Consider the following 23931-nt stretch of genomic DNA (forward strand, 5'->3'; position numbering starts at 1 on the left):
AGATGATGAAGCAAGCTTCTGGCACATACTCGAGCAAGGTCAAAGTATGATGACAGAATGGCCTAAGTCGAGAGTCGATGTCAATGCGTTTGCAAGATCACCCGAGGCTTCACTCAACACCGTAGGTTCAGACCGAGGAATGCAAGATGCGCGGTTCTAACACAATGATACACAGTTAACCTCGACCCGAGGACACTTTCTAAGACAAAATCTCGCCAGTTTCGATGCTCCGTTCTTCTCTATATCCTCCAAAGAGGCATCGGCGATGGATCCACAGCAACGCATGCTGTTGGAAACGTCTTATCATGCACTAGAAAACGGTACGTTACTGTTTATCTAATCTTGCTACACACTTTCTCGAGTGTGTTCTGACAGGCTCAGCCGGGATCCCACTCAGTAGCATTGCTGGGACTGAAACAGGCGTGTTTGTTGGCACGATGGAAAGCGATTATCACAGGATGATCTCAAAAGACCCAGATGACGCACCAATGACTACGGCGACAGGTATATCAGTCTCCATCATGGCCAACAGATTGAGTTGGTACTTCGATCTGAAGGGTCCCTCCATGCAACTGAATACGGCTTGTTCCTCAAGCATGATCGCAGTAGACCTTGGCTGCCAGTCGATCCTGTCAGGTCAAACTTCCACGGTAAAGACTTCTTAACCCATGCTGCACTGTGATGACATACTGATACCCCATTAGGTGCTTGTCGCAGGATCAAGCCTGATGTTGGACCCCGAATACTCATTATATCTGAGTAATATGAACATGCTGTCGCCTGACGGTATCTGCCACAGCTTTGACGACCGCGCGAACGGCTACAGCAGAGGCGAGGGTGTCATAGTCATGATTCTCAAAAAGTTGTCCACGGCAATCTCAGATGGGGACAACATACGTGCTGTCATTCGAGGCACAGGATCAAATCAAGACGGCCGAACACCAGGGATCACCCAACCAAGTTCGGTGTCGCAAGAGAACCTTATCCGACATACATACCGGACTTGCAATCTTGGATTCGAATCGACACGCTACATAGAAGCTCACGGTCAGTCCCTGCGATGTCCGCAGACTTTGGTATGATCTTCTGACTTAGAGTTCAGGCACCGGAACGCAAATCGGAGATGCCATGGAAATGAGAGCTCTTGGTGCTGTCTTCAGAACCGCTCGCTCGCCCAAAGCGCCTCTTTTTGTGTCAGTCAACCTCCCAGATCCAAGTGCACATCTACTTACAATTGTGAAGTGGGTCTGTCAAGACCAATATTGGACACCTTGAGGGTGGAAGTGGACTGGCCGGGATTGCCAAATCCATCCTCATTCTTGAGAAAGGTTTCATACCACCGAACGCGCTGTTTGAGAGACTGAACACGAAAGTCAATGCTAAACGAAATAACATCCAGGTAATGGCAGTCCTACAATTTGAGTCTACTTGGTACTGACAGCTGCAAGGTCCCAGAGTCCTGTATTCGTTGGCCAGGTGAAGGCTTGCGTCGAATCTCCGTCAACTCGTTTGGGTTCGGTGGCTCGAATGCTCACGCTATTCTCGACGATGCGTATCATACACTTGAAACGCTTAGTTTCCGAGACAGTCTCCGTAGCATCGTAACACCGAGAGTTGCGCTGCCAGGAACTTCGAACGGACACCGTCAGAACGATGTGAAAGTGATGGGATCAGTATCGGAAGAGAAAGTCGACGGACCAACTTCTGGTATCGACGATGCTGGGAGAGCTAATGACGTGACTTCATCATCTGCTGACGTCGTGACCTTGACGCGTACCAATGGGCTGTCAGCAATCCTTGGTGAAACAGAAACCCAATCGACCAAGGGCTCAGAGAAGAAGACCGACGGCAATACTGTATCAAACGGCACATCTCCAAACTACCGCCAGATTCTAGTCTTCACTGCCCGCGACGAAGCGGCCTTGAAGCGAATCCATCAGCAATACGCAGAATACTACGATCGCAGCATAGTTGGAGCGCCCAGAATGCTGGATGATCTCGCTTATACACTCGCGACGCGTCGAAACACAATGGCCATGCGATCATTCATAGTCGCCGATTCGGACTCATCGTCTTCGAGTTTAGGCCTGCCGAATTTGAACTGCGTACGATCGTTGGGGGAGCCACAGCTTTGCTTCGTATTCACGGGCCAAGGTGCCCAGTATGTGAATATGGGGCTCGAACTTATTGATTATCCAGTGTTCAAGGACGTTCTGACTCAGGCCGATCGCGTTTTCCAGAGCACTGGGGCTGAATGGTCCTTATTCGGTATGTTGCCTTGCGTCGGCCCTCCACACACAATACGCGCATAGCTGACCAATGATACCAGATGAGATGAAAAGCGGAGAGAGGATCAATCTCCCGCAGTTCAGTCAACCCCTATGCACCGCTCTCCAGATAGCCCTTGTTGAGTTGTTGAAAAGCTTCCACATTGCTCCGGTGGCTGTCGTTGGCCACTCATCCGGTGAGATTGCGGCTGCATACGCTATTGGTGCGTTGTCTCTCGAGTCTGCCTGCAGAATTTCATATCACAGGGGTAGACTGAGTGGCCAGTTGGCTGCGCAGTTGGCATCTTCCATTAAGACTGGAGCCATGATGTCTGCCAATCTTCAAGAAGGCCAAGTTCGTGCATATATCGACAAGTATCGTTTGGACGCGAATATCCGAGTAGCCTGCGTCAACAGTCCTTCGAATGTGACTTTGGCGGGGCCTGAAGCAGACGTCGATGCACTGAAATGTCATCTGGATGACGACCGCATATTCGCACAGAAGCTGAATACTGGAATCGCATACCACACTGCGGTTATGAATGAGATGGCCCAGGAATACGTTTCGTGCCTGAGCAATCTCGTTGAGTCGACACCTGGATCTTGTGCTACCTTGATGGTGTCTTCAGTCACAGGACAAAGAGTAACCGCAACAGACTTGTGTACGGCACAATACTGGGCCGACAACCTTACTTCGCCAGTGCGCTTCCTCGATGCGCTCCAGTATCTCGCAATAGCTGCACCGAAGCTAGATGGTATCAAAGCGATATCCGACTACATTGAAGTCGGCCCCCACGGAGCACTACGGCGACCCATCAAGGAGACATTAAGCCAGGTGCCGAATTACAGGACCTTCGCATATGTATCCATCTTATCGAAGCTTGTGTCATCTATAAAGACAACAATGAAAGTAGCCGGTCATCTCTTCACCCGTGGCTACCCTGTCTCCATCGCTGCAGTCAATCGATACACAGCTAGCTCAAACTTGCCCATGCTACTCTCGGATATACCAAAGTATCCGTTCGATCGTACTCAACAGCATTGGTTTGAAAGCCGACTAAGCCGTGACTGGCGTCTGCGCGGCGCTGCTCCAAGAAGTGTACTTGGCATACGTGTGACCGACTGGAATCCACTTGAACCGCGATGGCGCAAGATGCTCTCTACCCAAGAGATGCCTTGGATTGCGGAACATGTCGTATCTGGCGTCATAGTGTTTCCTGCGGCTGGTATGATCGTCATGGCGCTCGAAGCCGTAAAACAAACAGTGCAGTCGCACCAGACACTATCCGCGTTTCTGGTCAAGGAAGCCACATTTGCGACTCCAATATTTGTCGACACGGAACGGAAGACCGAGGTTGTGACACAACTGCGTCCAATCAAGGCGGCTTACGAGCGAGAAGCCCTGCGATTCGATGTCGTAATCTTTTCGATCGACGACAGTGGAAGATGGACGGAGTGTTTCAAGGCTACCGTTCATGCTCAGCCTAAGACGGGTGCCACATCCGAAGTTGACGGAGGACTTGAAGCACGTGAAACCGCGGAAACCTGCGTCAGCCGCTACAAGGAAGCAAAGCTTTCGTGCACTAAGCGTATCAATTCGCAAGACTTCTATGAATGGCTAGACAGACAGGGTCTCTCATATGGCGAAGCTTTCGCTCTTTCGAAAGACATCTTCTGGGACGGGAGTGAGCTCTGTGTATCGCGCGTCGACAACTCTGGAGAGCTCTATGAGGGCGTGATGCATCCAACTGTGCTCGACAACTGCCTGCAGCTGTGCTGCACAGCGCCTTCGGGAGGAATGACCAAGAAGCTATCGACATTCATTCCAAGTAGTATGCGCGACCTCTGGGTTTCCGCAACGGGGTGGCAGCATCCACAAACCAATTCGATTCGGATCATGACCCAGGCGAGGCCGAACATACAAATGACCGGGCTAAACTGCTCTATGATGGCTTTCAGTGAACCTGGACAACTACTCTGCGATGCTAAACACCTTGGCATGTCAGCCGTCGCCGGCAAGGCATCCGCAGATGGTGATCAAAAACGATTGGTGCATAGCATCGATTGGAAGCCGCAGCTATCTCTGCTCACCAAGCAACAACTTTCTGAACACTGCAGGTCGAACAACAAGGATGACGAAACCTCGGAGATAGAATACTGCATCTCGTTGGAAGATGCTATCCGCGCACGACTCCAACGCATTCTTCCCCAACTCCAAGGTTTGGTGGAACCAGGGACACCTACTCATCTCAAGCGATTCGTGATGTGGATCGAGCGACAGCTCCGGCAAACGCCAGGCAAAGCTGCGGATGAAGTTAGTGATGCAGAGCTCGGCTTGAGGCTTGAACGCCTTCGAGAGAATAGACCATCCTGGAGATTGTGTCTTGAAGTGCTCGACAACTTGCCTTCAATCATCCGCGGCGAGACTGATGCACTTGGTCTACTCTTCACGACACCTGTAGCTCACGACCTGTATGATGCTTTCTTCCGCCGCACATGCAATGAGAAGCTATCCAGGTATCTTGAACTGACCGTCCACCAAAACCCTAATCAGAAGATTCTTGAAGTTGGAGCGGGAACCGGCGGCATGACGAATCAGATCTTGACGATGCTACACCAAATTGAACAACGTACTGGTGGCACTTCCTTCCGCGAGTACGTTTACACCGACATCTCACCCGCCTACTTCGAAGGGGCTCGTGAACGCTTCGCGAACTACGGGAGTCGCATGACCTTCAAGACCATCGACCTCGAAAGCGACATCAGTGCGAACATCGAGCCTGGATCGTGCGACATGATTTTTGCGGGCAGTGTGTTGCATGCCACCAAGAACCTGGCTAAAACTATGCGCAATCTTCGGCGTGCACTGAAACCCGGCGGCCAGCTTGTCTTCCTGGAGATTACACAAGCTCCAGAATGCTTCCCTATGAGCTTTGGTTTTGGTGTGCTTCCAGGGTGGTGGTGTGCCGAGGAAACGTCTCGCGAATGGTGCCCAACGCTCACCGAGGTGCAGTGGGATGTTTTGCTGAAAGAGACTGGTTTTACGGGCAATGAGTTGCTTGTAAAGGATCATGAGGACCCAAGAGCGAACTACGTGACTATCATCACTTCCACAGCCGAGAAGACACCGAAAGCACTAATTGAGGTCTCGAGAGTGTTACTCATCATCAATAATCATGATGAGCAGCAGGAAAACCTGGCGCGAGCGGTGTCGACTGCGATATCCGCTTCGTTCACTTGTCAGGTAATCGTTTTTACGCTTCCTGACATTGCTGAAGCGAAAGTTGGTCCATCAGATTGTATCCTATTCCTCGCAGATATGCAAGGATCAATCTTGGCTGAGCCATCGAAAGATGAGTTCCGACTGATTCAGACCTGGTTGCAACAGTCGAAACACCTGCTCTGGGTGACTGCAGCGCTCACATCTCAGCAATTTTCGCCATGTACCAGTATCAAGGACGGTTTACTAAGAGTGATACGAGCCGAGAATAATAGCAAGAGGATCATCTCTCTCACTCTGGAGCACGACGCTTCCGACCTCCAAGTCTGTCAGCAGTGCATCGTACAAGTTTTCCGCTCAGCATTCGAGGACGCGTCCCCCGAGCTAGAGTACACGGTTCGAGACGGAAAGATTATGACTGGTCGTCTCGTCTTCGAAGCTGGTCTTAATAGGGATGTGGTTTCTTGCATGTTGCCAATCACGAGACACGAAGCATGGCTCCCAGGGCCACCTCTAAAACTACACGTTGCGTCGCGAGGCTCTCTCGAATCGTTGTGTTTCATCGAAGACCAGTACCTCACCGAGCTTGGTCCAACAGAGATTGAGGTTGAGACCCAAGCTTGGGCCGTCGGCTTCCGCGATGTATTCGGTGCACTTGGCCGGCTGGATGAAAACGAATTCGGCACGGATTGCGCCGGTAAAGTCACAAGGGTTGGTTCTAAATGTACCCAACTACGTCCTGGAGATCGCGTGAGTACGTCAATGTTTGGCTGTATGCGCACGTATGTGTACTGTGATGAGGGAGATGCCATCAAGGTTCCGGACACGCTCTCCTTGGACGAGGCTTGTGGAGTCATTAACCCAGTAATGACGGCGTGGCACTCTCTCGTGGATGTAGCGCGCCTTCAGAAGGGTGAGAAGATCCTCATCCATGCGGCGTCCGGCGGTACAGGACAGGTCGCGATCCAAGTCGCCCAAATGCTCGGTGCTGAAGTCTACGCTACTGTGGGTTATGATCATAAGAAAGAGTTGCTTATCAAGAAATATGGTATTCCAGCTACCAACATCTTCTATTCCAGAGATCTGAGCTTTGCTCAAGGCATCATGCGAGTCACCAAAGGATATGGGGTAGATGTGGTGCTAAACTCACTAGTTGGCGAAGGTCAGAAATCATCATGGGAATGTGTCGCTCCGTATGGAAGATTCGTTGAGATAGGCAAGGCCGACATCTACGCAAACTCACCGCTGCCCATGGCGAGTTTCGCACACAACAGGACTTTCTCCGCAGTCGACCTTCGCGACCTTGCTTTCCACCGGCCAGAAGCGTCAAGAGCGCTCTTCCATAGGACAATGAACTTAGTCCAGGAAAAGGCAATTTTCTGCCCAACACCATTGAACAAGTTTCCAGTATCGGCAATCGAAGACGCCTTCCGGTACATGCAAACCGGTAGAAGCACGGGACGTGTTATTGTCACGCTAGACCATGGCGATGTGGTACCGGCAAGTCATGGATACTTTCCTAGCATTTGAGTTCTGGCTGACGCATAATAGAAAAATCTCATACATCGACCTGCCTGGACATTCGATTCCGAAGCCGCGTATCTGGTCGTCGGAGGTTTGGGGGGCGTGGGACGTTCTATCCTCCGCTGGATGATATCGAGAGGCGCAAAACAGTTGATAGTGCCCTCCAGATCCGGACCTCGCGGCGAAGCTGCCTTCAAGATTGTGATCGACGCAATCAAATCGGGAGTCACTATTCTAACGCCAAGCTGTGACGTTTCAGACATGGCTTCGCTCAAACTGATGCTTGATGAGTGTGCACCAGTCGTAGGTCCAATTCGTGGGTGCATAAATGCGGCCATGGTTCTGCAAGATTCGATTTTCGACAACATGACGCACGCTCAATGGAAAAAGACCATCGACTCGAAAGTCAAGTCGTCGTGGAATCTTCATGCTGTACTCCCGAATGACCTAGACTTCTTCATCCTGCTCTCATCTGCTGCTGGCGTTCTTGGCAACGCTGGTCAATCCAACTACGCAGCAGGCTGCACATTCCAAGATGCACTGTCTTCGTTTCGGAAGTCCCAGGGACGAAAGACAGTGTCGATTGACCTCGGTCTGATGAGTACGGTTGGCTTCGTGGCGGAAAATGAAGGCGTCAAGAAAACCCTGGAGAGGTATGAAGGTTTGAGAGCAATCGACGAAGCAGAGTTTCTCGCACTCATGGATATCCTTTGCGACCTTGAGCACCCGCCAAATATTTCAACCATCAATGGTCAAGTGACCATGGGTATCACCACGCCGGCAGATCTGGCCCTCGACAACGGCACCATGCCCATGGAGCATATGCACCAATCCCTCTTCGCCTACTTTGTTCAGACAGAAGCCATGGCGAGCAGCTCCATGCAAGCAAACGGTGTGAACTCGGCAGCCCTGTTTCGACAAGCCGAAAGTGTGGAGGAGATGGATCGCATCGTCGTCGAATCCTTGGTAAGGAAGATAGCACGTGCGCTGTCCATGTCTTTGGAAGACGTAGATACCGACAAGGCTCTACATTTGTACGGAGTGGATTCGCTCGTTGCGGTGGAAATTCGTAACTGGATCACAAAGGAGTTCATGGCGGATGTGCCGGTGTTCGAGTTGATGAGCGGGAAGTCGATTCTGGCTATCGCACAGCTGGTGACTAAGAACAGCCAGATCAGGAAGACGGTAGCCAAAGCATAAGCTTTGTCGAATTCCAGGTTGCTAGAGCAGATCCGTACCTGTGCCAGAACAAACTATCGCACTACATTTTGATCAGGCGGGCCTCGTCTTCCATCCACTATGATCACCGTACTCATCGTTTTAGCTAAATCCAGCTTTACTTTGGCGTACTTTGTTTGGCCTATGAGTTGACCACGGTATGTTCTCGTTCGGGGCGGGAGGAAAGAGGTCATCGGGCGGCAGGACCGGTGGATTCGACGGTTTTTGAGGCGCTTAGGGAGTCGGGAGAGGCGGGCGGTGTGGACATTATATTCTCAATCGAGTAACCGAGACGAGCGCCGTCGATTGCGCGCGATTCGACGATGATCCGACGTCATTGTGTGTGGTGGTTTCGCGTTGTAGGTAGTTGTCTACGCGCGACCAACCCCACGCGCTGCGGGTAGCGCGCGAGAGTGGGGTGTCAGTCACAACTATCGCGGCCGGGCGGCTTGACACTCCTCACGCAAGAACCATCACTGTAAAACGCCTCACGGGAATCAAAACGTCGCTTTTAGCACTGCCGAAAACCTGATATTCGCTTGGCAACGCCCATTGATCTTGTACTTCAGTCAACAGTAGGATCGTCATTGCTGAAATAACCCGCACGCTCACCTTCCGCATCGCCGTTTCTAGACTTTGTGCATAGTCACCTTGCGCACTTTCATCCCGGCTCTGTCGTAGAAGAGAATTCAGAATCCATTTAGGTCGTCGATTGCGTATAGTTTCCCATGGTGACTTGACAAAGCAATCACCGTTCAACGCACCGGCGCCAAACCATACGACAGGGATAGTAATGCAAGCGCGAATGATAAGGAAAGCCTACAACGAGAAACAGCCAACCCCATCAATAGGTAATGAGAGCCGAAGTTGACGCGAATAGCCTCGCAACCTCATCTGACGCTCTCACTACCTTCAGAAGAGGAACCCAATATCTCTTCAGAGCAGAGTACTTCTTCCTACTACAATAGAGCGCGTTAGAGCTTTTTCGACAGAGATCGAGAGTCTAGACGACGACAATGCTAATAATGTTTGTAGAATCTCTTATCAGAAGACAATGTAGGCTGTAAGGTAGAGTTTATCATTTCTGTGTCTGTCTAATATCATCTTTGTATGAGGTAAATGCTGTTGTCACTAATGCTAGCAGGGCCTTGGGTGGATAGCAAGCAATTGACGGGTACCAGCCCCGGTCAGCCAGACGGCTGTTCGTCCTAACTCTCTAGCGGTCGTCTTCGTCTGAGAGATCGCTAGGAAAGTTAATGTCTTCGTGTTGGTAGACTTCGCCCTCCTCTCTTACGTCGCAAAGACGTTGATCACCGTACTGAGCGTCGAGTGGTACTTTCATAATCTCAACTCCTCCAAATCCCTACTTGGGAAAGCCTGCGGTCTTGTCCAGCGCACCAATCGCCGAGAATATCCGTTTTGTCTCGACTGGGATCACCATGGAGACTCGGACGACAGGGTTATCTAGTGTTGCAATGAACCTAGAACGTAGCATGAGCGAGATGATGTGCCTCCAGACTTTCTCGCACAGTACGATGAGACGAGTCACAATGACCGCCCTAGTCTTTCCCTTCTCCAGGCACGCACTGTTCATGAGTTAGCCAATAATCCAGGTTGTAGTCATGATCCTCGTCATGGCATCAAGAAGTCGGGAAGCTTATGCAAAGTGGCTGAACGGCTCAAACGCTGCGTAAACGGAAAAGATCCAATCTTTGTCTTCGAAGATCTTTCGCAAGCAGTTCTTGCGGACATCGACGCTCGTGGCGGCAACAGGAACAGCCTCCCCCACATTGCGAATGGCCCTCGGACTACCTCCACCGACTCGGGCCTGAGCTGCTGACATCTTGGTTTGAGAAGTTGAAGAAGTTTGAAATGCTCAAGAGGTTGTAGGAAACTTGCAGATAATATGGATTTCGAAGGGTAAAACCTAGTCGAGAGTGCGCATACGCTTCTCTCACCTGGGCTTGAGGAAAGAGCAGCTCTATCAATAGCAGAACATCTCGTAAACCCATCTACTGGAGCGCCACTCCAAGGGAAGATATTCAGATACGTGGCAAGTCTCTGATTGGCCGCGCGGCACAGGAAACTGTCCAGGCAAAGGCAGTATGTGTGCTTGGTCCCACATAGTATTCCGCTTCTGTCCCTCATCGAGGACCGAAGTACCCGAAAAGATGATGGTGGAAGCCTGGTCTACTGCAACCTGTTGCTGTTCACTTGGCTTCAGGGCAAGATCCCAAATTGTCAGGAGCTGTCTCAAATCTCCAATCGAGGTTGGGGACGGGCTTGGTGCAATTGCAGCATTCCGGCAACAGCGTCAATTCAGCTACGCGCAGTGTTATCAGGCTGACGCTACAGACGATACGCTGCTATGTAGTCGACGCTGCTAAATGCTGATAGAATAGAATAGCCCTGAAAAACAGTGCGCTGTCGTGTGTGAGATGCTGGCATCGGATTTATCCTTCGTGACCCCTTGAGTTATCGGCCGACGGAAACAACAGGGAGTTCATCAGCCGGGCTTGGTGTTTGCCAGTGCTTAGACATTTTGCGAGGATATCTGGAAGTAAAAATGGTGTCTGTGGATGGTATCGATGGTCGCACACTGTGATGAAGTGGTATAACGTGGTGAGGTATAGAGATGATGCATTGATGATCTGACCGGGATCAGCAATGCGGTGACCAGCCCGAAGCCCAGAAGAAGGTGGTGACCCTCTAGCTGATCTAGTCGAATCGGCTAAGGGACTCGTCACTCGCCTTCCGCAACCCCGGAGCCGTCTTCGACATGTCTGACATGTTAGCAAAAGAATGTATATGTGTGTAGGTGCGGGGGTGAAAGTTCTAAAGAAGAAAAGGTGAGAATTCTAACTATGTAGGCATCGCGCTAGTGCGTATGGAAGGTACCAACAACAACAACATGAGATGGCTCTTTCTTGACAACGTGCACGCTGAGCCAGGATCTGATTGTTGAGGCACAGACTCTACGCTGAAGTCATGAGCAGTCACATTGTGTAAGCATGTTCTTTTCACTAAGGCGACTGCAACAATGGAGGTTTGACTGGAGTAGAGAAATCTCGATCACTGCCAGCTATACAAAATACGCCACCCTTGTCCACAGCTCAAACCCTATAGCTTCCACTGCCTGCGATCATACTGCTTCGGCCAGATCCCCGATTTGCCTGGCGCGAGAATCCCATTAGGATCAACTGTGTTCTTGATCGTCTCATTAAATCGTCTGAAGACGTTGTTGTTGAACGAGTATGTGTCCATGATCTGATCCATAGCTGCAAGATGTGTTCGGTACTCTCCCCACCCTTGCTTAGCACAATCATCAATCAGCGTCTTGATCAGCCATACAACCTTCTTCTTTTGTTCATCGTCTTCGCGATTGAAGACGATACATACTATGTGGTGCATTTCGCGCATACCAACCGTGAACGTGCCGATGAAGTCGAGGCCAGCTTCGTGGCACCGCGCTTTGGTGAGAGCGAATTGCCTAGTCGCTTCATCGCCATTCACTCTAGAAATTGGCGAGAAGAAGAGATGCGAGCCATTTGGTAACCAATCCAGCCATTTCAGCTCATCGTAAGTGGGAATGCCTTGCATAGTTTTGTGGCGCATATGCAAGATTAAGTTTGCCTCCTTTCGGTCTTCCGGGAAGTAGAATTTTGCTCCTGGTATGGCCGAGAAAGACTCTTTGACAACAGCCCACATGGCGTCACGGATTGGCTGAGGTCCGTAAAGCGCACCGTAGAAGTTCCATCGACCAAGGTCAAGCTTCTTAGCTATAGCGTCTAGTTCCGCGTCCGTAAGAGGCTTGTTGATGTCTGAAGTGTAATCGGATTTGTGACCCAAAACAGCGGCGTCCAGAAGAATATGTCGGATCGTAGGTACATTCTGGAGAATCATATTCAATCGCAACGGTCGTATGATGTCAACAGCTTGCTTCAAGTCGTCCTCACGAGGAATCGTGATGAGATATGACTGATAACCACCTGGGTTCGGCATGAGCCACATGCCCATCTTCGTAGCGATACCTAGATTGGATTGGGTGAATATTCCGTCAACATAAGGACCGAAGCCGTAGTTAAACAACTGCGCCGAGTCGTTCCAAGGTTGGTCTTGAGGAGGAACGCCGTCCTTCTCGTGAGGATGAGGTAGCGCACCCATACCAGTACGCATGACCTCGCCACTCGGTAAGACTAGCTCTATACCGCAATGCATCATGAAGTGATCTAAGTATGAGATCAGATGGGAGCTGACAAGCATTCATGGTGATACTTACCACCATAAGGCGTGTAGCCAACACCCCTCTCCATAGTATTCCCCAGCACCGAACCACCACCAAGATCAGGCACGTCAAGCCAAAGCTTGTCACGAAGGTTGTTCTCGACGAGGTAGGTATGAAGATCGTGGAATGTGACCCCTAAACGAATGTCAACGTTGTGAACAGAACTAAGATCAGATGTGACAAATCACCTGGCTCGACCAGAGCGTACGCGCCCTCGACATTGACTTCTAGTATCTTGTTCATATTTTTACCCATATTAACGACTACGCTACCAGATACACGTGGAGCGGCGCCTCCGTAGCCCGAGTTTCTTCCGATACTGATGGGCCATAGTGGTACATGGTACTCGTTTGCAGCCTTGACGATAGTCTGAACATCAGCAACATTGCGGGGGGCGACGACAGCTGAAGCGAGGAAGAAATCTTGCTTCAAGATGTGATGAGGGTCGTGCGTGTAGTTTGGTTTCATGTAGTTGCCGTCCTTGATCTGAGATGCGGAGGAGATGACCTCAATGTTGTCGCTGCCAACATCTTGACAAGCTGTTAAGAACTTGTTGAAGGCATCGTTGCTGACGTTGGGTGGCAGTACAAGTGGCTTTGCGATTGCGACCATAATGATAATGTAGAATAGTTTAGTCGTACTACTTTGAACGATACGGACGAGAAGCAATGTATTCTTCAGTGAGACACTCGCTACAGGTAGCGTCAGACTCTCTTATGATCCCTCGTGGTATCTATTGTCGCGAGGGTTAGTGGCACATCCGACAGGAAGGCGGCCAACGTCCCAGTTGCGTGCGGGGAATTTGCAACAGTATGACGCCATCAAGAAATAGCCGTGCGCCAGTTGGATCGCGACTGGAATATGTCTGGAGATGGGAGACGGTATTGTCGTGATAGTCTCCCCACTGTGGGAGAAAGCCGTTGTTGTCCCTGGCTGTGGGAATTTCCCGACGCTAATTCCTAGCCGTATGCGGGGTAACCGCATTCGCGTGACTGTATTCAGGCTCTGTTTATATCTCATTCGTACGTAACTCGCGAGCGAATAGATCGTGTACAATGATGGCATTTTGCCGCTGAAGTGTCACTACGACTTGAGAAACGATGTATGTCGACTTCGTGAGCCTGAGCATCAGGCGTAGTCGTACCTAGGTACTCTCCAGCTCATCAGAATAGGGCATCGCCTGGACCTTATCTGAATAAGGGTCCTTACTCTACTCGGGATAATGGCGCGTGTCATTTGCGAATTGAAGATGCTTTTCAATCCTTCGGGACGGAGTCAACTCCGGTATGAAGTTCAGCGTTGATCATCACCGGGAGTCCGACACCCGATAGGACGGGCATTTCCCACAGCCAATATGCAATCAATCCCGCGAACAGGTTGATACAGCGGGGTCAAATAGAAGACAACCTCTGAGGTAGTGACCACGCTTCGTGACTCTCCTCTATAAGACACGAGTAATGCTCGGCCTAGATACGTCGACGCGATCTTCATTCCTATAAAAACGCAGTCGCATAAAGACAGTACAACAGTATCCACCCAACTCAAGCCATGCTTGTTTCTGTGGCTACCCCACCCCTATATATTGTTCTTCCAGTCGCCCTTGTAGCGTATTGGATCATATGGATTGTTTACTCGCGATCCTTCCACCCTTTGTCTCAGTACCCTGGTCCCTATCTTGCCTCCGTATCGCGAGCATGGATCGTGTTCCAAGTCATCGGAGCTCAAGCGGAAGAGACACAGAGAGATTTGCATGCCAGATACGGTGACGAGCACAACATGGAATAGCATAATGTGCTTTTACTGACTGTCCAAGGTCCGATCGTCCGCATTGCACCAAATGAGGTCGCTATTGCTGATCCGACCGCTATCAAAACCATCTACTCTGTCTCTTCTGGTTTCACAAAGACTGACTTTTATCCAACGTTCCGGCCTTCCTTTGCCAGGCACCCCGATCTTTTCACCGACCTGGATGAGAAGTCTCACGCTAGACGACGTAAGATTGTCAACAATCTATACTCCATGTCCAACATTGTCCGCTCGGAAGAGAGCATCGACAACTGTACGAGAACTCTCATGGAGAAGTTCCACGAGATTTCTCAGAAACACGATGTTATCGATATGTCCACATGGTTACAGTGGTATGTTTCATAACTGGACTGCGGTCTCATCACGCTCAAATATATCAGGTACGCATTCGACGTCATAGGCGAGCTCTTCTTCAGCCGCATGTTCGGTTTCATGGCGCAAGCCACTGACTATCGCGGCTACATAGCAGCCCTCGATCGCCTTCTACCCATGCTGACAATAGCATGCGTCATGCCCTCATATCTTCGACCGCTCTTCCTCATAGGTGGCGCGATCTTTCCGCCCATTTTCAAAGCCCTTATAAGTGTCAAGAGCATCGAGACCGCAGCGAAGGACGCTGTTGATGAGCGCTCCGCGCTAATGAAGAAGGGAATGACTGACGGTCAGGAGGATATCTTGAGTGGCTTGTTTGGAGTTATGAAGACCAAGGGCGAGAAGGTTGATTTTGGCCTCACAGAGATCACGGTTGAAATATACTCAGCGCTGTAGGTCTCATAGTACTTGAGCATCGCATCAAAAGTAGAGCTGTTGTACTGACTTCTCCCCTCTTCAGTATTGCAGGCTCCGACACCACTGCGGCAGCTATTTCGTCAATCTTATATCACCTAATGCGAACGCCTCATGCGTACGAAAAGCTCACGAAAGAGATAGATGACGCTTCAGCATCGGGCCAGCTTTCTCAGCCGCTCGTCAGATACAATGAAGCTTCTAAGCTCCCATATCTAGACGCCTGCTGCAAAGAAGCGATGCGCCTTCATCCGAGCGTTGCCCTGACGATACCACGCAATGTGCCAGCTGGTGGCTACGAGATCAACGGGCAGTTTTTCCCCACCGGAACAAGGGTAGGCGTCAACGCCGCAGTGATACACCGCGATCCGAGAATCTTTGGACAAGACGCCGATGACTTTGTACCCGAACGTTGGCTACTTGGCGACACCACGAACATGGACAGGCACATGTTTCAGTTTGGTGGCGGTTCCCGTACATGCATAGGAAAAAATGTACGTCTTCTCTCGCTGTTTCTTTGTGGCATATCCAGTCCACTTGTAGCTGTTACAACTAACATTCTTCCGCAAGATTTCGCTTTGCGAGATGTACAAGGTCGTACCACAAATTCTCCGTACCTTCAGCCTTTCTCTTTTCGATAGCGCGCAGGACTGGCAGACACATAATTATTGGTTCCATAAAACGAGTGGCATCAAGACGAGAGTTCGAGTACGCTGCCCGAATGAGACTGCTTCCAAGCCTTAAAGGCAGTGCCGAAAAGATGGTTCCGAAAAGAGTCGCACAAGGTTCACAGATCCTTGGCGCTTTCAGCCAAATAATCCCTAAAAGGAAGCCCTTCTTCTCTCTTGACTCACAGCAATACTCGAATCGACAAAGAGATGAGCTTTATTCGACTAAAAACACTTCAAAAAAGACTCTAGTATCAGCAGTCGTCTCCACGTCGTCTCGTTTCGCCATGAGGATGTCTTCCTTGCGGGGTTGGAAGTATACAGATTTGCCCGACCACGCCTTCGACTGTAGAGTTACCGCCGTTTGCTCTGCTAACACGTTAATTCCCTGGTGCTGCATAATTGGGAAACTGAAAGTATGTCTTGGCAAGATGGCTTCGGCTTAAAAGTTCTGTATTCAGTCCAACTTTCTGTCCGGCATCCTTCGTATACTTCGATCGCATTAGTTTTCCCCCACTAGGTTCTCAAAGCGACCTTGCTTTCATCAGCGTTTCACCAAAGTCGGAAAGACACGAATATACCGCTGCTACAACGATTCTACTCAAGAGACAAACGTAATGCCAATCACTACGAGATTCATACTAGAATGACTTCTCTTAAATCATTTTCCTGCACATCTGCAAGTGCCTCGCCCTGCATGATACCGTGAACATACGCCTCGCCAACCAATCTGTACTCACCCGACGATGCGGACGGACGCAAGATCAAAGGAACGTCAGCACCAGTCAGAATCCACACCTCATCTCCTACTTCTAAGACTGGAGGACCCATTCCCAAATCACCACTTCCTGTTACAAATAGTAGCCTTCCCGTAGCTGTCGCTGAAATCTGAAAATCAACATCATCCTTGGTTTTAATTTTGGCTTGATTCATCCTCTTCGTCAGCTCGTCATGGAACTCCTCGATGACCAAGCGATCCTCCGTCTTGTCTCCGCTCTCAGCTCTCCGATACTCGAAGTCGACGAATTCGGGAGGGAAGACAATGCCATCCGTCTCTTTGCACCGCCCAGTGATGCGTTGAAAGGCGGTATACGTGGCTCCCAACAGCAGCTTGGCTTGCTCAAAGTCCATGAGGCCACGGAAGTCTTCTGGTGCAGCGTCTAATGAAGCCTGAGCTTTGTCCCGAAACCCAGTCATATAGTCAGCGTATCGTAAGCTAAATGCAGCGAACACCTGCCGGTAGAGCACAGTTCTCTCAAGCAGCTCCAAGAACGAGCTGCCACATGCCATGGACGCAGGTGTGGTTTCTTCGAATATGTCCAAGAGTATTGTCCTCCAGAGGGTCTCGAATCGTGTCTGCCCTTTCGGCGGGTTTACCTTCTGCAGAAGCAGAGACAACTCTGATATCGCTGCCCACTTGAACGCAACACCAATACTTGAGATTTTCTCGAGCTTGAAACCTCTCAACTGAAGCTTACTACCAGGCAGATATACTGGATTAAGCCACCTAAGCCCCTTGGAGGCAGCAAAGGTTTTGTGTTCGTTGATCAACCTTACTGAATTTTGAACAGTAAAATCTGGCACCCAAGACGGTAGATCGAGTGTCGGTTCCGCGTCGATAGGGTATTTCTTCACCGAGAATATCTTCAAACTCTGCAAATGCCCGAGAAGATATCGCGTCACGTCTACGAAGACTTCTCGAACACCTAAGTGGTAATTCACCATCAGAGGACGTGTCTCTTGTTCCCACGAAAGACCCACAAAAGCGTAGACTTTATCACGAGCGTCACCAGACTCAGTGTATCGATACCACTCCAAAAGCTGCAACAGACTTGGCCGCTTCAGAGTTGATCCGTCTTTGGTCCAGCCATCGAATGTCCCTATGGAAATTCTGACCTCTCGGATAATGGACCCGAGGGTGCTGTCCAGCACGTGTGTCTTCTTCGGTCGATAAAACTTGACGGAACTCTTAGCTGAAGTTAAACCCGAGCTGAAGTCAGCCTCCGTCCGGAAATTTTGTATAAGTGGCTCTGCCATCTTCCTCAGCTGATGAAGCCACCTCGATTGTTGCAAGATCTCAAACGACCCAAGGATAACTTCAACACTCCCAAGCTGTCTGCCACACATGAACCACGGCTCCCGAGCAAGTGCGATCTCCTGAACTATCCAAGCCCTCTTGAACCAAGCACGATTGAGGAAGAGAAATACGCCGATCCAGGACGTATAATCCAGTTTTGATATCCCTAGCTTCTGATATGTTTCATCAGATGAGATGTCAAAACTCCTCAACTCTTTTGGATCTCGTTTCTTTCCTTGACAAAGCTGTGCAATGGTGGCTAGATCATGGAATGCCTGAGCAGATAATTGGTCACCACCACCAAGCCATGCAAATACGAGGCGGGCTTGATGGTAGATACGACTCATCATCATGACTTGAATGCTTTTCTCTTCTAGGTCGTTTTGATTGATACACAAGGCATCGATCCAGAAGAGCCCTGAGCTTTGAGGTGCATCTGGGAACCTGGGATCTTTTTGGTGCGTCAAGTGACTACGAAGCCCTAATAGAGCCGCGTACAAATTTGAGCTGACTGAGACTGCCTTCCCATCCACTTCGATATCGAAGGCACGTGCTGCCCAAGCCTTTTGCGATGAGATATCTTGAGTGCTGAGATAGAGGGTGCAAGGATCACCCCATGTGTACGAGAGAGCGTCGTATACCACGTCATCGTTGAGATCTACGACAACAAGTGAACATCTCACCGGTGGACGGAATAGTTCGAAATCAGAGTAGCTCTCTTCAGAGTTGTCCTCTAACCCTGGGTGTATCTTAAGAAGCCGAATAGACGTAATAGTTGGAAGATCTCGGTAATCGACATTCTTACAGTCCCTCGGCTCCATTCTCTCGCAGCCTTCCGGTGGTCTTATGATCGGCAAGCGTGACTGACGTTGGGGTAACTTCAGATGATTCTCTTTTTTCATGCCCCCAACTTGTGAGAAGAGTGCTGATATTGTTTCTTCATTGTCCCAACGTGGATTGCGACTATTGCCTGGCATCTGGGGTGCCATAGTTCGTGGAGCCAATGGCGTGTGCGATGCTCAAGTTGCAAGAAGAAATGGAGGTGACCAATGTAACGACGTAAGATGACGCGAGAAGTTATTAGTGATAAAGCGGCGGCCTGATGGTCTCACCTTCTAGCTGTTAGCTTGTGGTGACGCGTGTTCTATGGCTTTGCGATGATCGTGGCGTTCCTCTCGCATGTTTCCGGCCCCCAATGATTCGTGACCGACCAATGAGAGTCTTCCAACTTGCGCTCCAGCCTAGAAATTTACGTGACTTGGTATATTGGTTGGTTGCAAATAAAGCACGTAAAACAATACGCGTGCGCTCGTGTCCAAGAAGGTGAGATGTGACCATTATCGTCGCAAGTGGCTGCATGTAGGCGTGGCAGAAGGCTGACCGGTCAGCGAGTGACCAAGCTCAGGAAGGGCTGCATGCAGTGCGGGGCTGCTAGCTATGCACCTGAGAAGGGAAACTAAGGAAACGACTATCGATAATTGGTTAAACAAATACAATACCGCGACCTTGGACGAATCGCAAGAAGAGATCAATTCATGACGTTCAATGACCTTGCGAAAGGAAAAAGCGAAGGCGATGACTGCACCATCACCTCGCTGCGGGAAAGAGGTCGCGCTTGCTGTTGCACTAAAGTTGCGCAAACGTGTAGGACCACTACGATCAGACGAAGCGTTCGTTGTCTAATCTCTATGCAAGTCTTTCAAGATCGAGCTAAATCAGTATCTTGAATTCTCAAAGCAACCCTGCCCTCAGCAGCTTGTTTCCGAACTCCAAAAGGTAGTAATCTGCATACACCAACCCATGATCCGCGTATTTCTTGTGCGCATGCTCATTCCAGTTCGTCGTACTGTTCCTCAGAATACACTCGAAACCTGTTTCTTTGATTTTCAGCTCTGATGCTGTCGCGCCACCATTAACGCCATTCCCATTCACCATAGCCTTGATGGGTGCTTCAAAGTACGCTAGATCGGAGTCGTACGACATGTCTAGAGTCTGAGAAACAATCTGGAGTGCGATATCGAGGAAGTTTGTGTCACTGTTGGCGGACAGTCGAGACGCAGCGGTGGATGAGAGGGATTGGAGTGATTGATGAATGATGAGAAGGCCGTTGGCTGTTATGACACCTGCGGATGCGTCGCGTAGCGGCTCCGTAGGGTCATTTTGTGGCGCGTCGAAATCCCAGCATGGTACCATGGGATGGTGCCACTTGCCTTCGCCTTCTTTTAGCCTCCTTAGAAAGTACTCTGCGCATTTGATCGCTGTTTCGAGATATTTCACGCCTTTCGTCCATGAGTACGTCTGCGCGAATCCCATGATAGCCCAGGCCTGGCCTCGACTCCATGTCGAATCGTCTTTCCAGCCTTGATTCGTCATCTTGGCTTGTGGTCGACCGGTACGTGGATCGAAGTTTACAAGGTGGTAGGAAGAAAAGTCTGGGCGTAGAATCTCGTGGATGATGGAGTCGGCGTGTTGAGTTGCGATATCGATTAGCGATTGGTCATTCTTGATGTGGCCGACGAAGTACAGGAGGTCGAGATCTGTGATGTGTGAGTGAGCAAGATGCAATATAGACATAGGTGGAGTTGATGACTTACTGCACATGCTGTCTATAATGACGAGGAAGTTTGTTGACATGTCTGTGATTGAATAACGATCGTTGATGGCAACATCCCAACTTCTGATTGCCTTCACGCGATCTTCATATCGCGTTGCGAGCGCATACGCGGCGTTGACAACAGACTGTAAACTCTCCTTGTTGCCAGTCAATTCCCAGTCTTTCTGCAAGGCGGGTTGGACAATAAAGCCCATATCGTGGGTATCTGTCCGACTCGACATCTGATTGATAGCGACGCCATAATGCCGTCCTAGCTTCAACAGCTGGTCTTGTATTTGTGATCGGACATGCTCCGGGACTTCAATGGCTTGTGGATATTGTATCGAGCGTTCGAGAAGCGCGTATATGCAACCTGGAAAGAATCCGCATGTCCAGAAGTCCGCTTCTCGCTCTTCGTACCGTCCTGCGTCCGGGCCTACTTGAGGTACGGTGTGGGGATATGATTGTAAAGGTGCCTTAGTTCGTAAGATGAAGCACTTGATATAGGTGCACCTGTTGAGTTGGAGGGATTGTATCGTACCTCTTGTTTCAAGCCTCGTTGTGCAACTTGCACGACCTTCGCCAATACACTCTCTGAGTATATTTGACTAAGGTTAACATCTTTGACTCTAGATACACTTAGTACCAACCTATAGCGTTGACATGAGCCATCGCTTACGTTGCGACCTTTGAAGGCATCTTAATATCCTGTACAGCGCCTACCATTTTATGTTCGCGATCAGAAGTCTTAATGACGTATGCTGTATACAAGATTGTGTTTGTGTACGATGACGCGCGGCGGTCAGTGAAGAGGCAGCGGCTCTACAAAATGTTCGATTGCGGTTGAGCAGAGGAAGGTGCTTGGAAGCAAAGCGAAGAACAGCCAAGATGGTGCTTCTTGCGAAAAAGCCTACATCGAACGACGCGTGAGCTGTCGCGCGTATTCGTGTGGGGCCATTATCGATACCGGGTTATCTCGCGACGAAGGTTCAAATGTCGGGGTGTAGGCTAAATGTGGGATCTGCATTGTACCGATGCCCGCTACCCGGCCGTTTGCACAAGCTCAGGGCGACGCCCGCTACAAGCACGTCATTCTTTTCTTGACTCTTGTGCCTTGCTTGCGCTCGTGATTGCACACTCTTGGACGTGTGGACGGCCTTCCAAACGAGGTATCCTTTCCTGCCACCGTCGTGTTTGTCAAGCCTTGGCAGCGTCGTAAGGTCTAGTGTGGGCTGGGCTTCCTACTCATTTCCCCGCGCCGTAGTATCTTCGAAGTCTGGGGTAGAATTGCTAAGAGATAGATGCGGAACTACTATGGCCGTCAATATCGAAGCGCGCTAGAATGTAGACGATCAGTCTCAACCCAGTCGGCATAAAGACACTGGCATCCATAGCACAAAACAGATTCAGCAATACTTCACTCTACACACCTTCAAGATGCGGTTCGCAGATGCAACTGCAGGACTCCTGCTGGTATCCCTTGCTGCTGCTGCGCCATCGTCGGCGTTGAAGCGTGTAGCTTCAACCCTCCCATTGTCGACGAAAGGACGAGACATCATTGATGCGAACGGCGATGTCTTCCATTTCATGTCGACAAATTGGCCCGGCCACCAAGAAATCATGATCCCTGAAGGTCTCCAACACTCTTCAGTAGAAGATATCGTATCCTGGTTCCCCAAGCTTGGCCTCAACTCAGTCCGTATGCCGTTCGCCATCGAGATGGTGGATGATTATCTCGAGAACAGCCCAGATCAAACTCTCGAGAAGAGTGTCCTGAACGCAATTCCGGGAACCAATGGAACGGATGTATTGAACTCGATTTTGGAGAAGAATCCGCAGTTCACCAAGAACACAACCCGCCTGCAAGTGTGGAATGCCGTTGGTAAGGAATTATCGCGCCAAGGCGTGATCATCCACTTGGACAACCACGTATCGAAGGCATTCTGGTGTTGCGGCGACGACGACGGTAACGGTTGGTTCGGCGAGAAGGATTTTGACGTGGAGAAGTGGAAGCGAGGCTTAGCCTTCATGACTAAGTTTGTGAGTAATAGAGAACAACTCGATCAAGGAGGAGATGCTGACGAACCTAGGGAAAGGAAAACTGGTCGACTTTTGCATCGATAGGATTACGCAATGAACTGCGTGCTGCCAAGGTGGCTGAGCCTGTCGACTGGTATACGTGGTACATCCACATGACTGCTGCTGCCGATGCCGTCCATGAAGCGGATCCCGATGCTCTGATCTTCTTCTCTGGTCTCTCGTACGATACGTACATTGACCCGATCCCTCTAGGTAAGACACTCAACGGTACCGCCGGCACGTCGACTGCCAACAAGACCGCCAAGTTCGTCCCGGACAGCTTTGCCTGGAAGGACAAAATCGTTCTGGAGATCCACAAATACGATTTTGAAGCCACCCAAGACGATTGCGCAACCTTCAAGAGGAAGTGGTATCAAAAGGGTTTCCAAGCAGTCAACCCCGACGACCCAGTGACCAAATACACCTTCCCGATGGTCATATCAGAATGGGGTTTCATCCATAATGGAACTTACTGGAACCAGACCACCTACGCGAAATGCTTGGTGGAGATGGTGAAGGAATACCAGGTTAGTTGGCAGCATTGGGAACTGTCGGGTAGCTTCTATCTCCAGACGCGTCCGAACAGAACGCCGAACACGCTCATTGGGGCTGATGAGGCTTGGGGTCTGTTGAACTATGATTGGACTGCCATTCGATCGCCCATTACCTTGGAGAACAGCTTGTACAAGATGATTGAGGCGTTGAAATGATGGACGGGCATAGCATGTAGTATGTAGGGAACGACCTGTAAAAGTAATAGGACGATATCAAAGCTCCTACAGTCTCTTGCGTGTATGTTGTATTGAATGACGTTCTTCGCGTAACGATCGGTGCGATCTGACGTTTGCGCAGTCGTTATGCATAACGTTTTGCGGTACCAACGGGTTGTTGTAAGATGAATCGGCACTTTACACTTGTGCAACATACTTCCGTCGACTCAAAGTGATGAGAGGGCAGTGTGATCATGAAATGACGCGTGCCAGAAGTTGTGTGAGAAGGTGTCCGCGTATGTGCCGCGTGAAGGCGCGCCATCCCTTGAGGTCAGTGCGCTCGTTCATGACGTCATACTTCTGTCTTTCAGCACGCATGCATCTGCACATGTCGCTTGGAGGAACTTGGAGATACGATATGTACAAAGCCGATACATATTGGAAGTTTTTCCGACGATTACTATTCGTTTTTAGGCGAACAATGGGCCGAAACTGCGTGTCTCTTGCAGCCACAGACACGCCTTGGCACGACTCATGGACCGCCATGCGTACTCCCAGGACCAAGTTGAGCTTTATTCCATCACCCCACAGTCTCCCCATGCTCTTGGCTATCTCTCTATCGCCAGATGCATCTCGGCCAACGGAACATTTCCCCCTTCAGCACTCGTTCGTGCAGTTTGCCCCAGAAATGCCCGCCC

At 50.1% G+C, this 23931-nt stretch overlaps 6 protein-coding genes across 6 annotated transcripts; 3 read left to right on the forward strand and 3 right to left on the reverse strand.

The window, feature by feature from the left end:
* Positions 1–764: 764 nt before the first annotated feature.
* On the forward strand, positions 765–8211 carry J4E82_008696 (putative PKS/NRPS-like protein biosynthetic cluster; the record flags this gene model as incomplete). Its single annotated transcript, XM_051734927.1, has 6 exons — positions 765–1047; positions 1103–1193; positions 1243–1399; positions 1449–2268; positions 2330–6981; positions 7039–8211. 6 exons carry the CDS (start codon positions 765–767, stop codon positions 8209–8211), a joined length of 7176 nt encoding a protein of 2391 aa, XP_051585296.1.
* A 3138-nt stretch (positions 8212–11349) lies between these two features.
* On the reverse strand, positions 11350–13126 carry J4E82_008697 (uncharacterized protein; the record flags this gene model as incomplete). Its single annotated transcript, XM_051734928.1, has 3 exons — positions 11350–12458; positions 12509–12649; positions 12703–13126. The coding sequence occupies 3 exons, from the start codon at positions 13124–13126 to the stop codon at positions 11350–11352; spliced, it is 1674 nt and encodes a 557-aa protein (XP_051585297.1).
* A 1082-nt stretch (positions 13127–14208) lies between these two features.
* Positions 14209–15088, forward strand: J4E82_008698 (uncharacterized protein; the record flags this gene model as incomplete). The annotated part of the gene is made up of 3 exons (XM_051734929.1): positions 14209–14224; positions 14328–14652; positions 14701–15088. The coding sequence occupies 3 exons, from the start codon at positions 14209–14211 to the stop codon at positions 15086–15088; spliced, it is 729 nt and encodes a 242-aa protein (XP_051585298.1).
* Positions 15089–16410: 1322 nt separating this feature from the next.
* Positions 16411–18500, reverse strand: J4E82_008699 (uncharacterized protein; the record flags this gene model as incomplete). Its single annotated transcript, XM_051734930.1, has 2 exons — positions 16411–18439; positions 18493–18500. 2 exons carry the CDS (start codon positions 18498–18500, stop codon positions 16411–16413), a joined length of 2037 nt encoding a protein of 678 aa, XP_051585299.1.
* Positions 18501–19582: 1082 nt separating this feature from the next.
* Positions 19583–21170, reverse strand: J4E82_008700 (uncharacterized protein; the record flags this gene model as incomplete). The annotated part of the gene is made up of 4 exons (XM_051734931.1): positions 19583–20388; positions 20446–20920; positions 20986–21073; positions 21124–21170. 4 exons carry the CDS (start codon positions 21168–21170, stop codon positions 19583–19585), a joined length of 1416 nt encoding a protein of 471 aa, XP_051585300.1.
* A 711-nt stretch (positions 21171–21881) lies between these two features.
* J4E82_008701 (uncharacterized protein) lies at positions 21882–23233 on the forward strand (the record flags this gene model as incomplete). The annotated part of the gene is made up of 2 exons (XM_051734932.1): positions 21882–22484; positions 22535–23233. The coding sequence occupies 2 exons, from the start codon at positions 21882–21884 to the stop codon at positions 23231–23233; spliced, it is 1302 nt and encodes a 433-aa protein (XP_051585301.1).
* Positions 23234–23931: the final 698 nt, after the last annotated feature.

The sequence above is a fragment of the Alternaria postmessia genome (genome assembly GCF_024291825.1).
Source record: "Alternaria postmessia strain BMP 2775 chromosome Unknown scaffold_73, whole genome shotgun sequence".
In the NCBI taxonomy this organism is placed as follows: Eukaryota; Fungi; Ascomycota; class Dothideomycetes; order Pleosporales; family Pleosporaceae; genus Alternaria; species Alternaria postmessia.